This window comes from Balaenoptera ricei, chromosome 4 (assembly GCF_028023285.1).
Source record: "Balaenoptera ricei isolate mBalRic1 chromosome 4, mBalRic1.hap2, whole genome shotgun sequence".
Classification (NCBI taxonomy): Eukaryota; Metazoa; Chordata; class Mammalia; order Artiodactyla; family Balaenopteridae; genus Balaenoptera; species Balaenoptera ricei.
The window spans coordinates 2,717,765-2,745,602 of record NC_082642.1 but is presented as its reverse complement, the minus strand read 5'-3'; the positions used below and the strand labels follow the sequence as shown (position 1 = coordinate 2,745,602).

Sequence of the window (27,838 nt, the reverse complement as noted above, 5' to 3'; positions counted from 1 at the left end):
AGAATGCCCTTCTTCACTTTCGGGGCAAGTGCAGCTCCCACAAGGCTGGCTGAAGTGAGAATGAATGAGGCTGATAAGAAAGGGACAATTTCTACAAAGCGAAAGACTCTAAAATTAAACTCAGAATCTGCTATTCTGTCATTATATATTATTGCTAAGCATAAAAGAGGTTTTTATGAGGCTCTTTTCAAAAGGATTACTCAGCTCCTAGTGCAGATCCATAAACTGCAGGTGAGTGTGAGGCTCTGTGATTGATTGAGGCATGACAATTAGGTAGCAAGTAGTGGCAAGCTGAGTCCCCTGTGATGGGGCATGCACATACTCACTGGAACGCTCTGTCAAGGTACCTCGTTAAAACTTTTAACACTGGTCATTTCTCCCAAACTCTCCTTATTAAAATGGCGAGCAGAAAGAAATGCTTGGTTCTAGGACTGCTTGCCTTTTTATGGGCTGAATTGGGCACTGAAGGCAAAGAAGAGGAAGAAGAACAGACCTGTCAGCTGCTGGGCAAGTTTGATTTGAATGGGTATGAAACCATTCACTTGTTATTGGAGGACTGTTTACTCTTCATTCCAGGACCACCCCAGCAAACGAGTCTATTTTGGAGCCAGTATCAGCAAAATGTGAAGGGTAAGCCATTCTTTTTTTTTCTTTTTACATCAGCTGTAGGAGGTGGGGTAAATGAGAGGTGGGTGTGGGAATCAGAGTCTGGAACTGGAGCCATGATGCCAGGCCTGACTTTGACACTATTTATTTGACTCAGAATAGGTACTTGCTGTTTCTGTGCCTCAATTTCTCCGAGGTAGATGTTCTAGGATTGCTTAGAAACAAGAAAGAAAAAAGACAGGTTTTATATGATATAGAACATTGCTCCTCAGAGGGTGGTCTGTGGGCCATCAGCATCATCTAAGAGCTTGTTAGAAATGTAGAATCTCAGGCTGCATCCCACATCTGCTGAATCAGAATCTGCATTTTGACAAGACCTCCTGATGATTCTTGTACACATTAAGGTTTGAGAAGCATGATGTGGAGTTGTGCAGTGTTGCAGCTTTACTTTGAATTGTTATTAGACTAAAGTCTCCCCAAGTGAAAATACACAGTGCTGGAATGCTGATTTATTTATGAGCTAGTGTTCATAGCAAGATTCCTCCAGTTGGAAGGCTTCTGCCCTACTCCCCTCATCCCAAAATTGTCATGTCAAGAAATGGGATCCATGACTGATAATCTGAATTTGTAAGGAATCCATTGTAAGAAAAGCAAACATGGGTTATATTTCTGGGTGTGAAACACACACACACTTTTGATATGAAAAGAATGCCAGAAATTAAAGGAAAATTACTGTCCACACTGTTCTACTACCATAACAAAGCAGCTCTTTCCTTTCATTTCCATATATTCTTTCTCAGCCCTTTATATAAAGGCAACTGTAATTTTTTCATAGTTGTGGCAATAGCATGGACACAGTTTTATATTGGGCATTTTACATCATATCTTAATCACTTCCATGATGCTGCGTGGTAATTATAATTACAAACGCATGCTGTAAAAATTTTGGGAACTTCTTATACAACTAAATCTTTACTGATCATAACTCCTTCCCTTTGGTCATATTTCATGCTACATATTTGAAATAGCACTAAAGGGGTGGATAAACTGTATGCTGGCAAAGGGAAAGGATTGCAGTCAGTCTGTACTTAACTCTTTCCTGGACCTTCTAATTCTTTTCCATTCTTACAGTGAAGCAAAGGGAAGTGGGAAAGAAGCACTTTTGCTCATGGCTACATTATTTAGAGTCAGTTCATTATTTATCAGAGAAGTTTTCACTGATTCAATCTTTAATAACATAAAATGAAAACCAGAGTTTGTCATGGTATAATACACTCATATTTCATCAGTGGAATCACTTAACTTGTTCTTCACCCTTCATTGGAGCTTCTGTAGGTTATCTTCCTAGCAAGGTAAAATAGAAAGGCCAATATACATATTTTTAGTAAAAATCCACCCCCTCATTAAAAAATAGTTTGGTATATCCACTGTGATTGACACAGTGGTGAGAAGTAAGTATGTCCCATTTAAAAAATAATTCACTGTATCAGGGATATTTTGTGGTTTTTTAAAAATTAAATTATTTATTTATTTATTTTGGGCTGTGTTGGGTCTTCGTTGCTGTGCATGGGCTTTCTCTAGTTGCAGCGAGTGGGGGCTACTCTTCGTTGCGGAGCACAGCTCTAGGCACGCGGGCTTCAATAGTTGTGGCACATGGGCTCAGTAGTTGTGGCTCGCGGGCTCTAGAGCACAGGCTCAGTAGTTGTGGCGCACGGGCTTAGTTGCTCCACGGCACGTGGGATCTTCCCAGACCAGGGCCCGAACCCATGTCCCCTGCATTAGCAGGCAGATTCTTAACCACTGCACCACCCGGGATATTTTGATTTCCATCTCTAATCCACTGTTCTTATTTAATTTTCAGAGTAGTCTGATAGTTGCTTTATATGTTCCGTCCAGGGATCTTAATTGTAATCAGTGGGAGAGAGCGGGTGGTGTGTGCTTACTCCATCTTGACTTTAACTCAAAGCCTAAGGATCCTTGAAAAGATTACTTGGGCATCTTCTGACTGCCAGTGTTGCTGCCGAGAAGTCTGATGACATTCTGATTCTTCATATTTTGTATGAAACTTGTTTCACATAATCCAGGGCATCTAAAAAGCCAGTTCCGGGCTTCCCTGGTGGCGCAGTGATTGAGGGTCTGCCTGCCAGTGCAGGGGACACGGGTTCGAGCCCTGGTCTGGGAAGATCCCACGTGCCGCAGAGCGCCTGGGCCCGTGAGCCACAGTTGCTGAGCCTGCGCGTCTGGAGCCTGTGCTCCTCAACGGGAGGGGCTAGCGCACCGCGATGAAGAGTGGTCCCCGCTTGCCGCAACTGGAGAGAGCCCTCGCACAGAAACGAAGACCCAACACAGCCATAAATAAATAAATAAATAAATAAATAAATAAATAAGTAAATAAATAAATGAATAAATAAAATAAAAAGCCAGTTCCTTGTCCTGAATGTGGATCAGTAATGTAAGGCATCATTGCGGGGATTCTGCTTGTCTCCCAGCTTGTTGACTGAAACCCAAATTGCTCATCTTCACGCCATACAAGCCTAAAACTTTCCCAGCACTTAAATACATCCTAAACATATCTATTGGATATTAATAACATTCCATATTTACATTTTTTGATATATTTTCTTCAAAATTAGAGCTATATAATGACTTTTCACCAATAACCATCAACAGTTTCTATCTGTACCCAATTCCAATGTTCTCCTAGCCTCCCTCCCAATGGGAGAGCCCTCATGGGAGGCCTGGATAGGTAGTACTCAGGAGCTGGGCGTAACCGGATAACAATTTCATTTTGGCGTCATTAACGTTTACCTATAACTGATCTAGATATGCAAGTTGGAGTTTGGAGAAGTCTCATTCTGAAACCCACAGTTTTAACAGGATACTAGTTTTGGTTGGCCATCAGCCAAAGTGAACAGAAGAGGAAGACTTTTATTTTGAAAATGTTGTTCAGAGCAGAGAAGACAGTGAAATGGAGGGAAGAAGGGAGTATTTTAATTCTTGTTTTGGTTGATCTAAACAAAGTTAGGATTTAGAGAAATTTTCTGTGGAACAAAAGGTATACATTGTATAACGATACTGTGAGTATCATAATGGAAATCAACAAATGAACGAAAAATCATCCCAAATCCCACCCTTTCAGTAATTATCCTGTACTCATTTAAAATTTTTACCTGTTGATAGTTATCCAAATGTTCACATAATTTATGTGTAGTTTTAATTATAGTATAGAAAAACTTTGCATACAGACTGTTTTACCTAATATTATATGCATGCTGCAGTATAATTTCTCTAATTATAGTTTTTTAATGATGGAAAGTGTTCCTATCAAGTCAATGTACCATAATGAGCATGTAAATTCTTTCCAATTTTTCAATTTTATAAATAATTCTAAAATGAACAGTTTGGAACATACCTAGTGTTTTCTTTTGGGAAGAACAGTACCTTCATATAAATTCTCTGGGATGTAATTATTGATTCAGAGCAGGTGAACATTTTCTAGCTCTTGAAATGTATTACTCTCTCACCTTAAAAAAGATATTGCTATGTTTATTTCAAAAATGTGTATGCCAATTTGTATGGCCATCCGTGTAAATTTAGAGACCAGTTGTCTTAGGACGATAAAGCCCTTCATGTTCAGACTCCTGATTCTCCAGTCTCCTCTTCCCGTGCCATACCTATTCCTACCCTGTTCTCCAAGTGTCCTGATCTTCCCATTCCTAGAATGTTAGGTTCTCTTGTTGTCATGCCTTCACACATACCGTGCCCTCTGCTTGCAGCATTTGTCCCCTGTTTTTATGTTATCCTTCAAGACTTAGCTTGGCTGTTAAGTCCCCCAGGGCAAGGTTCCCCACCCCTTTAACTGCTGGTCCCTATGTCTACCTCTATCGCTGTGTTTATCGTTTTGTGCATGGCTATTTTTCTGTTTCTTTGCCTAGACACTGCAGTGCCTATCTTTTTCACTGTTGCATTTATAGTGTCTAGCACCAGAACAACTCAGTAACTACGTGTTGAATAAAAGGCAAAGCTAAACTAAACTAAAACACCCAGTTAAAGAGACATGGAGGAAAAATCTAATCTGCCAACAGGGCTATTTGCTATTAGATATTTAATTCAAAAATATTTATTGAGTAGAAGATAGGGAGTTAGATACTAGAGCTACAGAGGACATTAAGAGAAAACATCCTTGAGGTCCTTGCTTTCAAATAGGTTAAAGTTTGGTTAAAACTGGGAAGAAAAAAAGAGAGTTGGAAATAGAATATTTATTTTTAATGGAGAAGAAATTGAAAAAAAATGTGGTGATGGACTAAAGAGAAGTAATTTTCCTTTTTGTGGCTAGGGAATGGAAAGGAGGAGGCATCTCATTCATGGTTAAATGTAAGAATGATAGGAAAGAGACACTTCTTAATTAAAAAATCTCAACACTAACAATCAAATCATGGCAGGAAAAATTATCTATTGGAGTCATAATATATATCGTATATATAAATATTATGTACTGCTTTTATGTAGTCCTATCATAAGTATTTTCATGTATTGACAAAACTTTTATTATTATAGTTAACATCTAGAAGAAACAAGGAGAAACCTATAGGAAGGTAAGGAAGAGGGAAAGGAGACTCATAGGGTACCGGGGACTTCCAGTGAATGGGGAAAAATGTATTGAGGAATTATTGCGTGTTCTGCGTGGTGGAGAGAATTGCGAATATAAGAATATTTTTGTGAAAAGAGATAATCAGCTGTCCAAAAAGATGCTTCCCAGCCCAAACCAATCAATAATGAATATGATTCATACTTGAACCCTTTAAATTGCAATATCTTTTTATGAAATATTAACGTGCTCACACAAGGCAGGTGCCCCCTGACGTTTTGGCAAAATGCTCTCAGCACCAATCCCAGCTAAAAGCTGCTTTCCCCTCCACAGATCCACCCACTGACTAAGGCCTTACAAAAACTATTTCCTTTTCAGGTTCAACTTCCGGGGATTCCGCTGGATGAAAACCATGGTCCACACCATCAAGGAGATTAATGAGAGGAAGGATATTTTACCCAACATCACTTTGGGCTATCAGATCTCTGATACCTGTTTCACCATCTCCAAATCCATGGAAGCGGCATTGGTATTCCTCACAGGGCAGGAAGAAAACAAGCCCAGTTTTAGAAACAGCACTGGGGCAATGCTGGCAGGAATTGTTGGAGCCGGTGGACCATCCTTATCAGTTGCTGCTTCAAGAATTCTAGGGTTGTATTACTTACCTCAGGTATTTCAGAATATTGTGCTGGGTACTAACTTATAAAGAAACACGAGGTATGTGAAAATTGCTGCAAAGAGTAAATTAGGTGCTCAGGTGAGGCTGGGATAAGTTACACAGACAAATAGGATGGTGGTGATGCTGGTGTCCCTAATTACTCTGTTCAGTCTGGCCTCAGCAAGTGTGACTGGTGATTTCAGACTCTTCTACGTCCCTTAGGATCCTGCCTTAGTTTTGAGCTTGAGATTGTAACCCAGTGATTTGTATGTTGACATCTCAGTAGGCAATACACTCGAAAACACTGGGTGAAGCACAGAGTAGGTGATTAAGAAATACTTGTTGGTTGATAGATGGTATAAGGAACTCATTTTGTTTCTGGCCTGTATTAATACTTATTAATCATGACCCTTTTTGTTCGTACGCTAACATACTGAAATGAGCTGGGATGCTAATTTACAGATTATTTTAAATTCAGGGACAGTGACACATTTCAACCTAAGAATAAATGATATTAGGAAGAATGGATGAGGACACGGGGAGGGGGAAGGGTAAGCTGGGATGAAGTGAGAGAGTGGCATGGACATATATACACTACCAAATGTAAAATAGATAGCTAGTGGGAAGCAGCCGCATAGCACAGGGAGATCAGCTTGGTGCTCTGTGACCACCTAGAGGGGTGGGATAGGGAGGGTGGGAGGGAGACGCAAGAGGGAGGAGATATGGGGATATATGTATATGTATAGCTGATTCACTTTGTTATACAGCAGAAACTAACACACCATTGTAAAGCAATTACACTCCAATAAATACGTTAAAAAAAAAAGAAAAGAAAAGAAAATATAAATAAAGCTCTATATTTATTTCCAGGGGTGGTTCACAAAAATATCAAGTCAGGACTTATTAATGTGAAGGATGATTAAGCTTATTTGTGTTACTGAAGTAATGGGAGAAGTTAAAATAATTGTTAAAAAGTGGCATTTACAAAGTGTGTCTTATAAAGCTGCAAATACAAATGTAGGGGGAACAGGGTAATACTGAGAAACAGAACCAAGAGGAGGGGTCAGGTGACACAGCCGACATCTTCAATGTGGGCTTCATGCGGGTTAGACAAACTGCTGCTGCTGTGAGCTCTGCTTTCCACCAAATACCGACTGTGGTCCAGGCACCTGCTAGAAACCTCTAGGTAGATCTTCTCATTTAAGTCTTGTAGTAAATCTTCAAAGAGGGTAAAAGAAATCTTACATACAACAGGCACTTTCACGTGTGTTGTCTCATTTAATATGCTGAGCAACCTTAAAATGTAGATGTCATAACCCTGATTTCACTCACGGGGAAACTGTTTTCAGCAGGTTTTAGTATCTTGTCCACAATCTTACACTGATTATGTAGCCAGAATTAGAAATCAGGTGTCTCTGCTTCCTAAATGAGATTCTTTCCTGCATATGGCTTCCATCATGTTGGTGCTTGTGAGGTTCCAGAGAAGAATGTGAACTTTAGCCAGTGGAGTAAGAATAGGACAAAGGATAAAGATAAAAATAGGAATAATCTGTCACTTATGAAAGAATTGGCAATCATGGAGCTATGTAACTATAGTATAGGAGGTCTTATTGGAGGTGATGCAGTAATAACATAGGATGGCAATGGGATGGGATAGGAGAGAATGTGACATATCTTCTTAACTGCAGAGTTGCTGAGGCTGAGAGTAAGGTACAGCAGAAATGTATGTAAGATTGTCAGAAATTCATGTTACTGGTCATTCTACTTTCATTCCTAAGTTCTTGCTGATAGGAAATATGCACAAGGACCACTGGCAAGATGAGAAAAATACCTCTTCGTTTATCTAGCAAGTGCCTATAAAATGAGGGCCTCTACTAACTCTGTTGGAGAATAAGACTTAAACCTGAGGTGGAAGTGTAGTTTCCAACCATCTTTCTCCGTCTAAGTCTTAGGACTTAAATACCCAGAAGTCCTAGTAGAGAGAAACAAGGAAAGAGAAAAGGAGAAAAAGAGAGAAAGCGGTGGTGACGGAGAAAGAGAGAGGAAAGAAAAGAAAAGAAAAGAAAGAGGAACTGGGCCTGACAAATAGATTATGAGTCTGCTTACTCCATCATCTGTATGGATGAGGAGTTAGATCAGAGAAAGAGCCTGGATGGCTTGAATCACACACCTAGTCTCAAGAAAACATAGATGAAAGGACTGGTCACCTCCCTTCCAATGCTGTGACCCCGAGTATGAAAAGTGGTGCATTGAATGTCATCACCTTAATAATTAGCTCCTCCAGCTCCCTTGGGGTGGGGTGGGAATAGGGAGGCCCTAAGCACTCCCTCTAACAGTCCCCACCACCCACGGAGCAGGGACAGGAGTAGAAGTCCTTTTGTCTCTGAAAGGGTGTGAGAATAAAGGAAGAACTGTTAAGTTCCCTCCTTCTCCAATACAAATACTCAGAGGTTGTGTAATTTGAGGTTTGGCTATTGCTTTCTAATAACTGCATGAATATTTTCAGTTGTAGGTGGGTTATGCCTCTACCTCCTCACTTCTTAGTGACAAATACCAATTTCCATCTTATCTTCGCACAGTAGCCAGTGATAAGATCCAGTCGGAGGCCATGGTACAACTTATCCAACATTTTGGTTGGGTCTGGATAGGCACCATAGCAGCTGATGATGATTATGGAAAATACGGAGTAAAGATTTTTAAGGAAAAAATGGAGAGTGTCAACCTCTGTGTTGCATTCTCCGAAACCATTCCCAAAGTCCATTCTAATGAGAAAATGCAAAAAGCTATTGATGCTATAAGGAACTCCACTGCCAGAGTCATTGTGCTTTATGCGTCTGATATTGACCTAAGTCCTTTCATGCTGGAAATGGTTTACCGTAACATAACTGACAGAACACGGATAGCGAGTGAAGCCTGGATCGCCTTGGCTCTCATTGCAAAGCCTGAATATTTCCCGTATTTTGGTGGAAGTATTGGATTTTCAATACCAAGAGCTGATATACTGGGATTAAAAGAATTTCTTTATGATGTACATCCAGGCAAGGATCCAAATGATGTCCTGACCATTGAATTTTGGCAAACTGCTTTTAACTGTACTTGGCCCAATAGTAGAGTTCCATACAACACTGAACATAGAGTGAATATGACTGGTGAAGAGGACAGATTACACGCCATGTCTGATAAATTCTGTACTGGAAAGGAGAAGTTGGAAGATCTTAAAAATACCTATCTGGATGTGTCTCAGCTAAGAATTACACATAATGTCAACCAAATTGTGTATTCTATGGCATATGCCCTGGATCGTCTAAGTAGATGTGAGGAAGGACACTGACCATACATTCCAGGAAACACCTGTGCATATATACTGATTTTTGAGCCTTGGCAGGTAAGTTGTGGTTTGTTTTACTTCATGATATAGTTTGACATAAAAAGCATTCATACAATTAAAACCACTGATCTGCTTTTGTACTTCATAGACATGATTTTATCACATGCCCCCTAAAAGAATGGCTTGCTTATGTTACCTAAATGGACATTTTAGAGTTTCCATTTGTTAACAGACTTATTATTAGGTTTGTTGTGAATGATAGAAAACCCCCCAAAATAGTGCCTTAAACAAGATAGGTGTTTTTCCTTCACATAAATGAAGTTTGGAGATTAGCATTCTGGGACTGAAAGAGTGGCTTAGGGATTGAGGTTCCTTCTACCTTGTCATTTCATCACTCTGAATCTGTGGGTTCACCTCATAATTCCATATGGCTACTTGGGCTTCAACCATCATGTCCACACTCTAACCAGCAGGAAGGAGAAAGGACAAAGATGTGTATATGGTTCCATTTAAGGACATTTCCTGGGAATTACGTACAATTCTCCTTACATCCCATTAGCCAGGATCTAGTTATATGGTCACATGTAGCTGCAAGGGAAACTGGAAGATGTAGTCTTTGTGCAGTGTCAGAGGGGCCATGCTAGGGTGTGAAGGCCAGGAGGTGAAGATTATTAGGACCACCTTGGAGATTGGCTCTCACATCTCCTGTCTCAGGTCTGACGTCCCAGCAATTCATGTTGGGACACAGAAGCCCTAATGGTCTCACCAAGATGCATAACTAATCAGAGGGCTCCTCTGCTTACATCCTTCAATACCTCCCCTCTCCTATAAAGGATAAAGCATGAGCATCCCTGGTCTGACACTGTCAGCCCTCTACGATCTAGGCCGTCAGCATCTCTGACTCCATTGCTCTTTCCATGACCCTCACCACTTTATTTTCCAGCAACACCAAATTGCTTGTCCCAGCAGGGTCCACAGTGGCTGGAACCACTGCATCTTCACTTTTATTTTTATTTTCAAATTGATCCCACAATGCACTTAGTTTTGTATCTCTTTAGCCTCCACCAATCTGTGACAGTTCCTCATTCTTTCCTTTTTTTTTAATGAACATGATACTTTTCATAAGTACTGGGAAGCTATTTATAACATGTTTTACAATTTATGTTTGTCTAATTTTTTTCCTCATGATTACATTTAGGTTATGCATTTCTGGCAATAATACTGTAAAAGTGATATGTATCCTTTTCTATGTCTCATATCAGGAGGTACATGATGTCACTATGTCTCATTAATGGTGACATTAACTTTGATTACTTAGTGACAGTGATGTCACCATGTTTTTCCATTATAAAGTTACTATGTTTCCCTTTGTAATTAATAATTATATTGTAAGGCAATATTTTGAAGCTCTGAAAATATTCTGTTTTTCGTAATGCTTTGATCCACAAAGTTTAGCATCCTTTGATGATGATGATTGCCTGAAACAACTATTACTGTGTTATTTTTTAAATGATGATTTTTTTTTCTATTTCCCTCATTCCTTCTACATTTGTTAAATGGAGTTATACTTCCCTCACTAATTTATTTGCATCACATGGACTCATGGATATACTGTTCTATGAGTATAATAATTCATAACTATCATTATGCCTTTTGTTGCTCAAAATTCTCCAGGTTCGACAATTGGGAGCCACTTTGAGTAGGCTCCTATTTCGTTTTGACATGTCACTGTAATTTCTGATTAATTTACTTTCTGGAACGCTAAGATGTTCCAGGCTTGTCTTGCATTTCTCTGCCCCAGTCTTGAAGTAGCCATTTCTCCGGAGTCCTATTTCCATTTACTGGAGAATGGAATTTAGAAAGCAAGATCTGAGTACTAAGTTGTTCATTGGTACTAGGGAAATTGTGGTAAATTCAAAATGAGAAATTAAGTTATGCTATAGGTGAGTTCTTTCATTTTAAAAGAAATCCTCTGAGTACTTCTTTTTTAACAAAAAGGATCTTTTTATATGGCAAACAACAATGCTCTAATTTATTATTTGAAGATTTCAACATTACAATTTAAATTTGCTCAAAAAGCAACAAATATGTGTTAGGATTGCAGAGAAAAGAGTTTTTAGGGAGGGTCAAGGGACCACACAGTGTCAGGGTGAATGGTGGTGGTGTAGTCCAAGAGAGAATTCATGCTCCTTGACACATTCCCTGAATGATGTAAGTAAAAACTGAAAAGCAAGACCTCACGGTAGAGAGAGTTAATAGGCACATTTAAGGATGCTTCATAAATGCATCAAAAAGTAAAAAATTGTGATTTATTTAAAACCAAAATGATAATGCACTCCATAGTCATTTTTCTCAGCTTATCTCATTAGCAGACTTGGTCAGAATATATATATATATATATATGTAAAACCCTTTTACTCTTGTGGTATATTTGGACATTTCTAAATTCTTTTGCATGCCTCGTGGTAGGGAACTGTGTCCTACCATCCAATGATGATAAGCAGATGGAATTATGGAAAGGCTGTAAGGTTGCAGCCTTTGAAAATTTCCTTGCTTGAGTCTTCTGAAGATTGGGAAAGAAAAATGTGCCTCTCCCCAGTGGACTTGGCAGTGAAAGTCACCCTGTTGTGAACTCTGATGTAGATTTCATGTTGACTGAGAATAGCATACAGTAAAAGAGGGAGAGATAAAAGGGCAAGTGACCTGGAGTAGCCCTACTGGTAGATGGTGATTATTATAATACTTAACCTTTGTATACTGACTTACTAAAAGCTTCTAGCTATATTACCTTAATCTCTACGACAGAGGTAGGGCAGGGATGATTTCCCTTCTTTTACAGACTGGGAAACTAATGCTTAGTTAGGATATATGACTTGCCTAAGGTTATGTCATTTGACAGAGCCAAAATATAACTCCAAATCATCATACACCATAATTCAGGCTCTTTCTGCTATGTTGTTTCTCTGGTTTGTGGAGGGTTAGGGATTGGACTGGGCCCTCTGGTTGGGAGACAAAAGTCCAGCATGTGGTGCTGACAAAGACCAAGGGCACAGGATATATCTCAGTGCAGACTGGTTACCTTCATACTAAAGAACATATGCTCTTACCCCAGCTAAGGTTGACTGGGTAAAGCAAGAGTACTAGAGGTATTATTTTGTTAGGGGGTTCCTACTGATGTCTATGAAGTTATTCTGTAGGTGTGCAATCAGCTCCATCCACTTTTGTACTCTTAGTAATGGCCTCTTTGGCACACCCTTGTCTCACATATTATTCCCTTGGCTTAGAATCTCTTTGATTCCAGTATTTGTCAGGCAAATTGCTACTATTTTTTTTTCTTTTTCTGAGCTGCACTCTAATCCTAGGTTTATTCAACACAATTCTTTTCTCTACACAACAAAGTACAAACACAATATTATCTAAAATGCCACAAAGTTACAAAACTCAAAACAGAAATGTGTAGTACTGACTGTACAATAAAAGCCAAAAAAGCAATGTACACGTTGCCAAGGTAACCTGCAGGACCACCATGAATACCAACACAACGGGGGGGTTCTGTGATGACCCGACAGAGCTGGCTCTCAACTTACGTGTTTCAGAGAGAAAGGGAGACGTGTGTGTGCATGCACATGAGTACATGTGAAAAGAACCATTTTGGGTATTAGGCCCTAGAGGTCAGAAGAGGACTCAAGCAGAGGGGCAGGGCCAAGCTAACAGGAACGGCAGTTGTGTAAAAGCACACCCTTTCCTGTGGGACCCTGCAGGCCAGCAGGTTAGGGCGCGAGCAGGCCACCAGATCGGCCCCGGGTCATCTGTGGAACGGGAAAACATGCTCCCAGGCTGTAGCTGTACCACCTCCTGGAGCCCCCTGCTGGCTTTGCCACTAAACTGACTCTCAGGAACTAGAAATGTGGAGGCTTTCTAGCCAGAAAACTGGAGGGCATCTTTATAAGCACGACCGCAAACCAACAACACCCCTGCAGCCTGAACTCTGCCGCGAGGGAAAATGTAGCAATTACTGCCTTCACCTTCGAAGCCTGCCTCTGAGTGAGGGATTTCTTTCCTACCGATCCTCCTTTGGCTAGAAAAGTGACAAAAGTGAGTTGGATGGGATACAAGTCACAGGGCAGAGCTTCGGTGGCCCTGCGTATCGGGAGGAGTTGGAGCTGGAGCGGCTCCTGTGGCGCCGGCGTACGGGGGACCGCGCCGAGGGGAACGCGACCTTCTCATCCGTGGAGGTGACCTGCGCCACATGGGAGGCGGTGGCAGCACTCTCCTGGGAGGGCTGAATCGCCGGGTGGGGGTGGGGTGGCCGAGGCCAGGGGGCCAGCACAGAGGTGGCAGTGATCTCCTGGCCATCGATGTGTCCTCCGTCCATGTGCTTCAGCGCCTTCTCGGCCTCATCTGGATTCTCGAACTCCACATACGCGTAGCCTTTAGACAGAGGCGGGTGCATCCTTTCTACAGGCACGTCAATCATTTTAATTTACCCATAGGTGGAGAATATCTCCACGATATGATCCTTGGTCACATTCCTGGTGAGCCTTCCAATGTGCACTTTGGTGGGTTTAGGGGAAGCGCTCCGCCTTTTCCTTTACTTTTCATCTCTTTTGGGTGGTTTGGATTTGGAGCGGAAACGCCGCCTGTTGTCCTGCCTGCGCCAAGAAGAACTCGGAGAGCCAGGCGAGCTGCCGGAGCTGGAGCTGCGGGATGTGCTGGAACTTCCTGAGCGGCTCGATGCTGAAGATGAGCTGGAGCCGCTGCTGGAACCCGTGCTGGTGCTCGAGCCCGAGCTGGAGGTCGAGCTGAACCGAGACCTGGTGCTGCTGCTACCGCTGGAAGCGCTGCGCCTCTTTCGAGTTTTATCCCTGCCACGATCCTTCTCGCTTGACTCCTTGGTGGCCCCCTTATCTTTAGAGCGGTCTTTGGACTTCTCATCAGAGCGGTCTTTGCGTTTGGTAGGAGAAGGAGCCCTAGTGCTGGGCTTTGTATTATTTTCTTTGACTGCTAGCAAGCTCTTCTTTTTCACTCCTGATAAATCCATTCTCCCCTTCTGAGGTGTTCAAAGCAACAATGGCGGCCTCACTTATCTGAACTCTCACTTCTAACTTGAGTCTGAGAAACGATCCTTAATTGATTGCAATTTACGCCAAAGGGCAGCATCTTCCAGCTGCTGCACCCCGTTACCCCTCTCCTCAGCCTCTGAGGCCGTACAACAACACAGAGTACATTGAATTTACTATTAGTACCTGTTTATTTGTCTAAGCCCTTCTACTGGACTGTGAACTTTGCGAGGGTGGGAAATGGGTCTTGATCTTCCCGTCTCTAGCCCCTTACATGCAGGGAAGGGAATGATGGTAGTAGGGTAGACTGGTACCTATTAGTGAAGAAATCTAAGAGGGAATATCCTCTCTTCCCTAGGTTTGTAGGTATTAGGAAATATTAGGCATCACTTTACCTTGGTATAGATCAGTACTGTCCAATAGAAATTTAAAAGCCACACAGGTAATTAAAATTTTTATAGTAACCAAATTAAAAAATAAAAAAGGAACAGATGAAATTAAATTTAATATATTTTATTTAACCCCAAATAATATTTTAACAATTGGTCATAATCATGATAACTTAATATAAAAATAATTACATGAAATTATTAAGGAGAGAGTTTACATTTTTTTGAACTAACTTTTGCAACCCAGTGTGTATTTTACCCTTATAGCCCATCGCAATTTGGCCAGCCACTTTTCAAATTTCAATTGTCATATGTGGCTAGGAGCTGTTGTATTAGACAGCAAAGGTATAGAGGAATAGGAAAAAATTCAGTCCCATCAATTAGATATGAGTTTTGAGATTATTTTCTTTATAAACCCTGTTTTCTAGGCAATCAAATTTTTACAAATTGTTTTTTTCCGTTGTTTTTCCGCCTTTTTTTCTAGTTAATGTATTATTTGAAGACACTTAAGTTTACAACCCATGATGGAATGAGAATAGAAATTGATGATAATGGAGCTGTGACTGGAAACTATGATATTCTAAATTGGCAATTAGATGATAATGGAGAGATAGCCTTTGTGAAGGTTGGAGAATATATATTCACAAACTCTAAATTTGAACTCGTGATGATTAAGAATGCAACAATATTTTGGAACACTGAATCATCAGAGGTTAGTTACTCTATCTTATTTTGTTTATATATAGAGAGAATTGCATTTCTATACTCTTTTAGGTGCTGTGGAATATCAGAAACCTAGAGTTGGCTATTCCAAGTTAATTTTCCCAAATAAAATACATATCTTTTCTATGTATAGATTCAGATCTTTTGTTTTTGGAACTTTTTTTTGATTATAGTTTTAAATATTAGTTCTATGATTTTGTTTTCCTTCTTCAAGTACTCCAAAGTGTTTGACTTCCTTTGTCTCTTCCTTTTATTCACTTTCTCTCTGATAATTTTTGCTTTATTCTTTATCTCATCCTTATTCTCTTTATTGTTTTCCTGCCTTTATTCAATGTCCCTTATTAACTTTTCATTCAAGTATATATATTTTGAACACCTTGTGACTTTTATCTTAATTTCTGAAATAGTTTCTTTCCTGAGATAAATGAACTTTTTTCATTTCTTCCAGTCTTATATCCATTGATGTTTTAAATTTTAAAATATCTGATTCGAGATATTTTTGACATCTACAAGTGCTTTTCTGAGAATACTTAATTGAAGTGCTAGGATATCTATTTAAAGTGTTATAGTATTCTTCTGCTTAATGGTTGTGTGTGTATGTTTTAGAGGGGAATTTTAATTTACTGGAATTTTTAAAAAAAATTTTTTTGAAGTATTGTTGATTTACAATGTGTTAATTTCTGCTGAACAGCAAAGTGATTCAGTTATATATATATATATATATATACTTTTATTTTCCATTATGGTTTATCACAGGATATTGAATATAGTTCCGTGTGCTACACAGTAAGACGTTGTTGTCTATCCATCCTATATATAATAGTTTGCATCTGCTAATCCCAAACTCCCAATCCATCCCTCCCCCACCCCCCTCCCTCTTGGCAACCACAAGTCTGTACTCTGTATCTGTGAGTCTGTTTCTGTTTCATAGATATGTTCATTTGTATCGTATTTCAGATTCCACATATAAGTGATATCATATGGTATTTGTCTTTCTCTTTCTGCAATGAACATTGGGGTGAATGTATCTTTTTGAATTATGGTTTTCTCTGGATATATGCCCAGGAGTGGGATTGCAGGATCATGTGGTAGCTCGATTTTTAGCTTTTTAAAAAAATTTTTTATTGGAGTATAGTTGCTTTACAATGTTGTGTTAATTTCAGGTGTACAGCAAAGTAAATCAGTTATACATATACATATATGCACTCTTTTTTTTAAGATTCCTTTCCCATATAGGCCATTACAGAGTATTGAGTAGAGTTACCTGTACTATACAGTAGGTCCTTATTAGTTATCTATTTTATATATAGCACTGTGTATATGTCAATCCCAACCTCCCAATTTATCCCTCCCCCCCCATTACCCCCTGGTAACCATAAGTTTGTTTTCTACATCTGTAACTCTATTTCTGTTTTGTAGATAAGTTAATTTGTAGCCTTTTTTAGATTCCCCATATAAGCGATATCATATGATATTTGCCTTTCTCTGTTTGTTTGACTTATTTTTCTCAGTATGACAATCTCTAGGTCCATCCATGTTGCTGCAAATGCATTATTATTTTTTTTTATGGCTGAGTAGTATTCCATTGTATATATGTACCACATCTTCTTTATCCATTCATCTGTCAATGGACTTTTAGGTTGCTTCCATGTCCTGGCTATTGTAAATAGAGCTGCAATGAACATTGGGGTGCATGTGTCTTTTTGACTTATGGTTTCCTCTGGGAATATGCCCAGGAGTGGGATTGCTGGGTCATATGGTAGTTCTATTTTTAGTGTTTTAAGGAACCTCCATACTGTTCTCCATAGTGGCTGTATCAATTTACATTCCCACCAACAGTGTAGGAGGGTTCCCTTTTCTCCACATCCTCTTCCTCTGCTGGAATGTTTCGATTTTCATTTTTTGTTTTCTTCCTATAGTAAACTTATATGGAGGCACAATTCTATCTTTGGTTGTTTTTATGGACAAGGATGTAGGTTTTGGGTGGATCACAAGTCTCTATTTCAAGACTGCCTTCTTCTGTTAGTAGAGTGCAGAGCAATTTATTTAAGAGATAACTTTTGTGTGGAAAGGGAAGGCTTAATGTGTCTTTTGATTTTATGGTTCACTCTTGTTTCTACGGAGTTCTTAATTTTCCTTTCTTACTTTTTACCCTTTCTATCACTTCTCCCTCTGTATACGTTCTGGTCTCACTGCAGGGGTGAAACCATCGCTTTGAGTCCCACCTTCAAGACCTTGCTCTATAGCCTGACATTTTCTTTCTAGGAATGATTTTGTCTACTCTCCAATAACCTTAGATTGTCTTCTCCCCCTTACTCTTTTCTGCACAGTTTCCCCAGAGTTCCATCATTTCCCTAACACCTAGGGATGAGGAGGGAGCTCTAGAGGTGGCCGTGCTGGAATTTAATGGCTATTTCTCTAGTTATAAGTACTTTGAAATTCATAATATTTTCAGGCTGTTTATGATGCTGAAGTTGTGGGTCATGTGTGGTTTTATTTACTCTTTTTTTTCTTTTAAATCTGTATGGTGTTTTTTCAGAGACTGTGTGGAGAGATTCACAGTTTAGTAGTTACCATTACCCTGGGACAACCCAGAAGTCCTTCCCTTCCGTCTCTGACCATAGTTCTGGAGGAACTTTATTTCTTCCTCCTTTTTTTTTTCTTATTTATTCCCAGGGTCAAAGAATGTGAAGTAGGATTTACAAGTTCATAATATAATTTGATGTAGGGAACATTAGCTTCCAGTATAATATATATATATATATATATATATATATATATATATATATATATATATGTGCACAGACATGTCAATAAGCTTTAATATATCATTCAAAAAATCCTTTATTGAGAAACTGTAGGAGAAAAGGGTGAGTTTCATAAATTTCAGAATTCTTTAAAAAAATTGTTTTCAAAATCGTTCTGGAAAGCAGTGGATATGAGGTTTGAAGATTTGGTTGTAAAGTACTTACTCCAGATAAAAAGCTGTTATTTTCATTATTATTGTTATTAATTTTTACTTATTAATAATGAATTATTATTCATTATTCATTATTATTACAATTTTAATTCCTCCATTTCCTATAGCAACAGGTGGGCTTTGCTCTGCAGAACTGCAGCTCTGAACATTCTAGAAGAGAAGCTAGAGACAGGGTGCCCTGGTTACACAATGTAAAGATAACACCTAGAGAAGCACTGGGGAAACCTCATCGCTTACCAGACCGCTGAACTTTTTACCCTTAATGAAATATTAGTTCTAGGAGAGAAGAACTGTAGGGCTTTTGATATTCTAGTTTAGTGTTTATCTGTAGTGTTACAGTAAACCGATAGGGTGGTAGAAGAGCATTGGCAATTTAATCTTCCCTGTGAATCTTCTGGAGGAAGCAGCAGGAGTGAGAGAGAGCTATAAGTGGGTGTCAGGACAGCCAGCAGTTTTTCTTTGCAGCTGCAAGACTTTTTTGGGAGGAGGATGTCTTTCTTCATCTTGTTTCTTATTCATGTACCTTCCCTCTTCTTGTGTGGCCCTTGTGACCTGGGATCTAAGATCCCCAAATAGCCTTCTGAATCATACTGGGAAAGGACATAAGAATACAAGAAAATTAAGATTTCCAAGCTCCTGTGCTGTGGCAGATACCAAGCGGATCTTTTTATCTCTTTTTTTGGTCCTTGGTTTTCCATGGGTATCAATAAACATATACAGACTCATGTATACTCACAGATACATACACACATACATACATGCATACACGCTAGTTCCTCCCTTTCTTAACCTGGCCTTAAGCAGCTCTTGAATACATTTTGGCAGGATAAAAATAAAAACTTAGTGTTTGCCACTGTAGGGGCCATCGTTCTTCTGCATTTTATTTATTTGGCTTAGAGCTGCTCTGTCCAATACAGTTGTCCCTAGCCACACGTAGCTTTTAAAATTAAAATTAACTAAAATTAAGTAAAATTAAAAATTTGCTTCCTTAGTCACATTAGCTACATTCCAAGTACTCAACCGCCGCGTGTGGCTAGGGGCTACCATATTGGACAATACAGATATATAACACTTCCATCATTGCAGAAAGACAGAGCTGCCCTAGGCCTAGCGTATAAACCACCTTCTGTGGCCCAGAGCCCTCTCCCTGAATGGGGCCTGAGACTCTTCCCTTTTGTATTCCTGGTGCTAGCCATAGAGCAGGTGCTCAGTATAATGTTTTGCATGAAACAAGAGAAGATGCTATTGCTTGTATAAGCAAAGTTCATAGAATGCTCATTCTACTAAAAATTGATAGAAAAGTAGTAAAATGTACTAGTAGATTTCTATTTTAATAATGTTTCATTAGAGCATAGTAATTTTATTTTTCTCATCTTTATTAAAATCAGGGTTAGTTTTGGTTTTTTTAATAAATTTTATTTTATTTTTTCCCCCCGGCCATGCTGTGCGGCTTGTGGGATTTTAGTTCCCTGACCAGGGATTGAACCCGTGCCATCCTCAGTGTACGTTCGGAGTCCTAACCACAGGAACGCCAGGGTATTCCCAAGGTTATATTTGTATAATGAAATTGGTTCAAATGTAATTCAATACAAATTCACTAAGCATGTACTGTGAGTCTACCTCTGTGTTAAGCACTGCAAAAAGACCACTGCCCTCGCAGCACTTAAAATCTAATAATTAATTGAACAGATATTTATTGAACACAATATTATATGTGCTAGACACTGTTCTAGGAACTGGGGATGTGTTAACATACAAAACAGAACAAATCCCTGCCTAATGGGACTAACATTTCAGTAGGAAGAGACAGGTAATATACAAGATAAATAAATAAGTGATATAGTATTTTAATGGATGATAATGTTAGGGAGAGAAAAATAGCAGGGATTGAGATAGGGGGTGCTGGCGGGAGTGGTGTAATCTCACATAGTGTGGTCAGGGAAGTCCTCACTGGAGTGACATTTGAATGAAAACTGAAAAGAAAGTGAATCCTTGCATTACCTAGGGGGAAAGCATTCCAAGCAGAGGAAACAGCAACTTTTAAACTCTGAGGTAGGGGTGTTTTTGGCATTTTAGAAGAACAGGAAAGGGTTCAGTGTGGCTGGAAAGAGTGAGAGAGAGAGAGTAGTGGGAGAGGAGGTAAGAGGGGTGAGAGAGGGTCAGATCACATAGAGCCTTATGGGCTGTTGAAGGACTTTGGCTTTTGCTCTGAGTGAAATGGGGAGCCATGGAAGAGTTTTGACAGAGGAGAGTCATGATCCAACTTAGAGTTTAAAGAATTATTCTATCTGTCAAGTTGCAAATAGACTGAAGGGGGCAAGAGTAAAATCCACTGGATTTGCTGATGGACTGGCCTTGGAAGTGTCCTGCATCAACAATTAGTAGATGGTATAAGGCATGATTTAACTCATGATAATAAACTGAATCTGGAGGTTGGTAAGCAGATGGGCCTGAGTGAAGGTATGTGTAGGCAAGTAATAGAAGATATGGTTGGAGATGATGGGTGAGAGTGGTGGTGTCAGTGACAGAAACAGGGAATTCAGGAGGAGGAATAGGGTAAATGGGGGTAGTTTTGGACATGTTGAATTTGAGGTGATGGTGGAATCTCAGAGTAGGGACATGTTGGGAGCTTAGGATATGGAATTAGAGGTCAGGTGGGAAAAGTTGGTGCTAGAGTCAAGTTTTGGATGTTCTTAGGTAGAGGTGCTGGTTGAAGATAAGAGAATGAATGAGCTGCTTTATATTGAGAGATAAAAGCAGAGGATCAAGGACCAGAGCCAAAAAAACAACAAAAAAACAAACAAATAAATGAACAAAAAACGCCCACAGTGATGAGGTCGGTAGAGGAAGTAGAACCAACAAAAGAAATAAAAGGACCCAATGGAAGCCAAGGGAGCCTGCATCTCAAGGAGGAGTTGATCAAGAGTGCCAGATACCCAAGAGAGAGAAAGGAGAATGGTACTAGAGGAAGAGCTGTCAGACTTGGCAAGAAACATTTTAGTGAGGTGAGTGGGCTGGAAGCTAGATCATGAGGGTTGAGAAGGGAAGGGATACTGAGAAACAGAACAAAAAGGCATCAGCTTACTGTGATGATTTTCAAAGAAAGGTATATGGAGAGCCCTTTTCAGAATACTGAGTCAGGAGAGAGGAAATATAGTCATTCTGTGGTGATACACACACACGCACGCATGCATGCATGCGCGTGCGTGTGCACACAACCCTTTTAAGAAGCCTATCTATTGTGTTTAGCAATACATACTTAAGTAATCTTACATACCATAACTGAGCTCATAGATTTCTGATATTTTCCATTGTTATCTAATTCAGTTTTATCTTGGGAAACTCAACATAGGAAAATTCTGATTTCCAAAATGAATCTTTTCACTTTCCAAAATGAATCTTTGCTTAATGGAGAAATACAGCTTCCCTCCTTTTTAAATAGGAAGCTCCTCGTTTACATTTAGATATAAACCGATTTACAAACATTGATTTATAGTGGGTTTCAATGTGCACAACTACGTAGAATGTAAAGGGAGACCTATGCTTACCACTGAGTTTTCTAAGCTCTTTTTGTGAGAAAATATTCCAGTGCTGTGCCTTGTCCACTTTTCCTTTTTGCCATACAATTTTCCACATGGAATGGACCTTTCGTTGTTATTTTGTACTGATTCTGTATGACACATCTTCAGACTGTGCTGGGATGACCTTGCTGAGAAGTCTTTCTCAGGCACTCAAGATGATTCTTGGGGTCCCCCCTCAAGCAGAAACAGACTTGACAAATTATCCTCTCCTCAGAGCCCCATGAACGTGGAGCCTGGTCTGAGTCTTCAAGGTTAGAAAGAGTTAGGTTTGGGATTAGCTTTGATAATTTCTAGAATCAACCACAGGACTTTTCTAGAATCCCTTTTCTAGAATCAACTACAGGACTTTTAGCAAAATTCCTTTAGGCTTTCCACGTTATTATTCTCTTTGTCTGTTATTCTTGCCCAGCTATCCTGGGTTTCCCAAGATATTGCAAAACTTCCACAGAAATCCAGGTGGAAACTTTCTTAGCCTGGCAAGGTAGAGACAAAGGGCTTTGTTACATGCATTGTATTTGTCTTTGCTAGCTTCCCCATTCAGTGTGTACTGACCTGTGTCAGCCTGGGACCCGGAAGGGAATTCGTCATGGGGAACCAATATGTTGCTTTGACTGCATCCTGTGTGCTGATGGGCATGTGTCACGGGAACCAGGTAGAGATGGTCATTTTTTTCACTGATATTAAAATGGAAGGAGATTAAACATGTTTGGGTAAAGAGGGCCTTGGGAGCCTTCTTTATAAATAGATGTGAACAACTTATGACAAAAATTATAATCCATCAAACTATTGGATGTTCTGTGCAGTGCAAAAAATTATAACATTGCGTTTTTTTAATATAAATTTATTTGTTTTTATTTATTTATTTTTGGGTCTTCGTTGCTACGCGTGGTCTTTCTCTAGTTGCGGCGAGCAGGGGCTACTCTTCATTGCGGTGCGCAGGCTTCTCATTGCGGTGGCTTCTCTTGTTGCAGAACACGGGCTCTAGGTGTGCGGGCTTCAGTTGTTGTGGCTCGCAGGCTCTAGAGCGCAGGCTCAGTAGTTGTGGTGCACAGGCTTAGTTGCTCTGCAGCATGTGGGATCTTCCTGGACCAGGGCATTTTTAGTTCCAAAGCTGCTACATTTGGGAAAAAGACCAACATCCATGAATTTAAGAGAGGAAAAATTTTTTTAAATGAAATGTGAAATATGAATACGTGGGTTCACAAAAAAAAAAGTATTTAAAATTATTTCAATTTCTGAAATAGATTAAATATTAGTTATGGAAAAATGTGAATGAGTAGTAAATAAGTGAATTACAGTTCTATGTTTTACAGAATTATCTCTCATTTAGAAATATAAGATTTAAAAGTACATCCTTAAAGGCAAAGACCATAATTACTCAAAGTCTGTAGGACAAGTGAATTCTATATCTACTGCTCTATGAATTCTTCACTACAACCTGTTGAATTGCTGTTCTTGACCAGAATTTTAGTTGGGCTTGGTATGCTTAGCCCTATGGAGCATGTTGCAGCAGGTTTATTTTTATCTCTACCTTCTGTTAAAGATAACAAATTGTATGTCTCTTGCCAAAAGGCCCTCTATAGCAATTTAGTTAAAAAAGGATTTTAAAAATGTAAAATTTTCCACAAATGGAAAACAAGCACAAGGTAATCTGAACAACTCCTTGGACCCCATGTGGCCCACTCTCTGCACAGAAACAAGAGATGTCCAATCCAGCAGTCGGAAGTGATTGAAAGAGAATTCCAGTCTTTACCTGCATCTCTCATAGAACAGTGAAGAGATCCATTTCATAATCTACCACAAATTCATCTCAGATTTTTTCTTATGTTGCAATATTCTCCTTTAGAGCCTCTGCCCAGCTAAATGCCCCAAAAGTTTTTTCAACCTTAGTCAACGTGGTTGTTGTTTTTGTTTCCTTTCTTCTAATTCTCAACCTTTCTTTACCTCTTCTCTCAAATCTGCATCTGGAGGGTGAGGAGAGGAAAGCTGAGTGGGCAAAGACAAAATTCTCTTCAGTAGGTGGAGGAGAAGCTGAATGCAAGATTGAAAACCCTGGTATTTTAATCAACCTTAGCCCTGTCACACTACTCTTAATTGTTTCACCTTAGTAGCTTTAATGTTCTCAGATATTTGTGGGTTGTTCTCGGGCTTATGAGAGTACACACCTCCCTTCTCAATTAGATAATTGGAAGAAAAAGAAAGAGGCGTCTTACTGAAAAAGGCCCATGCAGGAAGAGCTGAAACCAAGACGGGAGACTGGATTTCCAAAACTGAAATCAATTCTCAATCTGTAATATTAGCTGCACACTCTAAGACCATTTTTTTTTTTTAAATAAATTTATTTATTTATTTATTTATGGCTGTGTTGGGTCTTCGTTTCTGTGCGAAGGCTTTCTCCGCTTGCGGCGAGCGGGGGCCACTCTTCATCGCGGTGCGCAGGCCTCTCACTGTCGCGGCCTCTCCCGTTGCGGAGCACAGGCTCCAGACGCGCAGGCTCAGTAGTTGTGGCTCACGGGCCCAGTTGCTCCGCGGCATGTGGGATCTTCCCAGACCAGGGCTCGAACCCGTGTCCCCTGCATTTGCAGGCGGATTCTTAACCACTGCGCCACCAGGGAAGCCCTCTAAGACCATTTTATCACTGCTTTTTTTTTGAGATATTATATATTCTCTATAGAAAATTTCAGTGAGTCTTGCATTAGGCCTTTGGCTCCTCTGGGCTATTCGCAGCTGAAGGGGACATGTGGATTTCTTTGCAGTCAGTCCTCTGTTCTTTGTTCATTAGGTCAAAGGGAGTGTGAACAATGTGGATGTGGTGAAGACTATTGGTCCAATGCACAAAAGAGCGAGTGTGTGCTGAAAGAGGTGGAGTTCCTTACTTATGATGAGGTCCTGGGATTCACGCTTGTCATTCTCTCCATCTTTGGGTCGCTTGTGGTTTCGGCAGTCACAGTTGTGTATGTGATATACAGACACACTCCGCTCGTGACTGCCAATGACCGGGAGCTGAGCTTTCTCGTTCAGGTTTCTCTTGTCATCACGTTGCCGTCTTCCATGTTCTTCATTGGCAAGCCATACAACTGGTCCTGCATGGCCCGTCAGGTCACTTTGGCACTGGGCTTTTCACTTTGCCTGTCTTGCATTCTTGGAAAGACTATTTCACTGTTTTTAGCCTACAGAATTTCCAAATCCAAAACCCGACTTATATCCATCCACCCTCTTTATTGGAAAATCATTGTGCTAATCTCTGTTGTAGTCGAAATTGGCATATGTACAGCCTACTTAGTATTAGAACCCCCAAGGGTGTACAAGAACATGGAATCTCAAAATATAAAGATTATTCTGGAATGTTATGAAGGTTCTATAGAATTTTTGTGCTCTATATTTGGGATGGATGTCTTCTTGGCCTTGCTGTGCTTTCTTACAACCCTTGTGGCTCGCCAGTTGCCGGATAATTACTATGAAGGAAAATGCATCACCTTTGGGATGCTGGTCTTTTTTATTGTCTGGATCTCTTTTGTCCCTGCTTACTTGAGCACCAAAGGCAAGTTTAAAGTGGCCGTGGAAATATTTGCAATCTTGGCATCCAGCTATGGTTTATTGGGTTGTATATTTGCTGCCAAGTGCTTCATTATTTTGCTGAGGCCAAAGAGGAACACGGATGAAATTGTTGGTGGAAGAGTTCCCACTGTAGATAAGAACATCCAACTGACTTCAGCCTCTGTGAGCCGTGAGCTCAACAATACCATGGTGTCAACTGTTCGGATGAGTAGAGTCATGGGTTGCATGTGTCCCTCAGAGCTGCAATGGCGGTATGGTTCAACATCCCCTTTCAGGTGGTTCCCACAGCAGCTGCCTGATGTTCTGGAGTAATTCTGAGGATTTGGGTTCTGGTAGTGTAGTCAAAGCATGGCATATGAAATCTCATACCATTTAGCAAGAATTCGAGTAACTGTTACTTTTTTTTTTTTTAACATATTTATTGGAGTATAATTGCTTTACAATGGTGTGCTAGTTTCTGCTGTATAACAAAGTGAATCAGCTATACATATATATATATATATATATATATATATCCTCATATCTCCTCCCTCTTGCGTCTCCCTCCCCCCTCCCTATCCCAACCTTCTAGGTGGTCACAAAGTACCGAGCTGATTTCCCTGTGCTATGCGGCTGCTTCCCACTAGCTATCTACTTTACATTTGGTAGTGTATATGTGTCCATGCCATTCTCTCACTTCGTCCCAGCTTACACTTCCCCCTCCCCACGTCCTCAAGTCCATTCTCTACGTCTTTGTCTTTAGTATTGAAATGGTAAACTACTTCATTAAAACCTTTCATAATACTTTGGTATAAGGAGTGCATGGCAGGGAATTTAATAGGCACAAGTAACCTAACATGGTGGATACAAATATTTGGGTCTTGAATATGTTTTTTCCCCCTATATCATGGGTGTCTGATCTAGACATTTACATTAGACAAAGTCACCTTGTGGGGACTGAAACAGACATCTTGTTCTACATCCTGTTAATGCCTCTACGGAATAGACAGCTTTGCACTGACTGAGGTAAGAATTACATACAGCTCATAAACTTTCCCTTGGAGCAGAGCATTTGGTAAGAGAATTTTTGTTTCAAAGGACTCTGCATCATACAGAGAATATTGAAGGAATTGAGATGTGAACAAAACTCAGTTCTTTCTTGAATTCATAATGGAAATCGACAAGTTTCTCCCAGAGGGAAGGCAAGGCCTACCTGCTCCAGATTTTCCTGGAGAATAAGTAGTAAAGTATTTGAGTTTCAAAACGGTCTTCTTAAAAAATAAAAATGAAGGGAATTAAGTGTCAGCAAAGCAATTATTAAGTTGATTATATAGTGAATATCCAGCTGGCAAAAAAAAAGCAAATGTTTACCTAGAGCAGGTATTAGAATGAAAGATTTTTTAAGATAAATGAAGTGATAAATATTTGCCCTCTGATTATCCAGAGTTAACTAGACTGTTATAAAAATGTTTTCAATCTTCTTCCAGATATGAAAGTTTTTAAATGACCTATGTATATTTATGTGCATATGAATTAAGTATGTAGAAAAACAGAACTTGTAGAAATACTGATCAGCAATGGGTTTGGGAAACTAGAGAAAATAAATGTTATTAAAAGCAAAATATCAACTGAACTTGCCTGTTTAATGTTTACTGGTATAAGCTTACAATTTTAAGATGCAAATTTTATCTAAAGTGGTCCAAAGTTATTACTTGATGATTTGGTACACATGCATTGTTATAGAAACTGGCTTATGGCAGATAAATTGAATAATATGTGAGTGTCAAAGGATGATGGTCTAATTTTTAGTATTGATTTATTCTTTGTAATTAGTTACCTATCAATACCTATGTTTCTCATAACATTCCAAGATAATATCTCTTTGGATGAATGTGTCATTTAAAAATTATTTCTTGTGAAAACAAGGACTGTGTTCTCTAATAGCACACGTTGCCTCAGAAGAGAATCTCATATAGAAGTCACTAGTGCTGCTCCCTGCTGTGGGTGAGCATTTGCTGGTAACCACATGCTGGGCCTTGGGGAGCAGCTCAAAATTAATTTCAGAGTGTTGCATCAAAATAATGTGGTTGTCGGCTTAGGGAGTAACATAAAGACTAATTGCTTGAAAGAAAAAAATTGCAAAACAACGCTTTACTCAAGGCTGACCTAGACACATGCGGGTCTGAGCTCTTTTGAAAAAAGAAATGTTTATCAGGGCTGCTCAAGTCCACAGTATAATATTAATTCCTTTGGGTTAAGCAAAGAAAATTCTTGATGAAAAGTGAACGTATTATTGAAAAAGGAAAAATATTCCAACTGCCAGATTAATTGCCTTAAAACACGGCTCTGATCTTATTACTTCCCGGCCTGTCAACTCCCAGTGGCTCT

General features: G+C 39.7%; 1 protein-coding gene and 1 pseudogene across 1 annotated transcript; one reads left to right on the top strand and one right to left on the bottom strand.

Moving 5' to 3' along the window:
- The first annotated feature begins 398 nt into the window (after positions 1-398).
- Positions 399-25,783, top strand: LOC132365102 (vomeronasal type-2 receptor 1-like). Its single transcript, XM_059921803.1, is given in 7 exon segments — positions 399-528; positions 531-630; positions 5,573-5,864; positions 8,365-9,237; positions 15,114-15,341; positions 22,442-22,565; positions 24,696-25,783. Coding segments are annotated over 7 exon segments (2,835 nt in total).
- LOC132365156 (RNA-binding protein with serine-rich domain 1-like) lies at positions 13,259-14,340 on the bottom strand (annotated as a pseudogene).
- Positions 25,784-27,838: the final 2,055 nt, after the last annotated feature.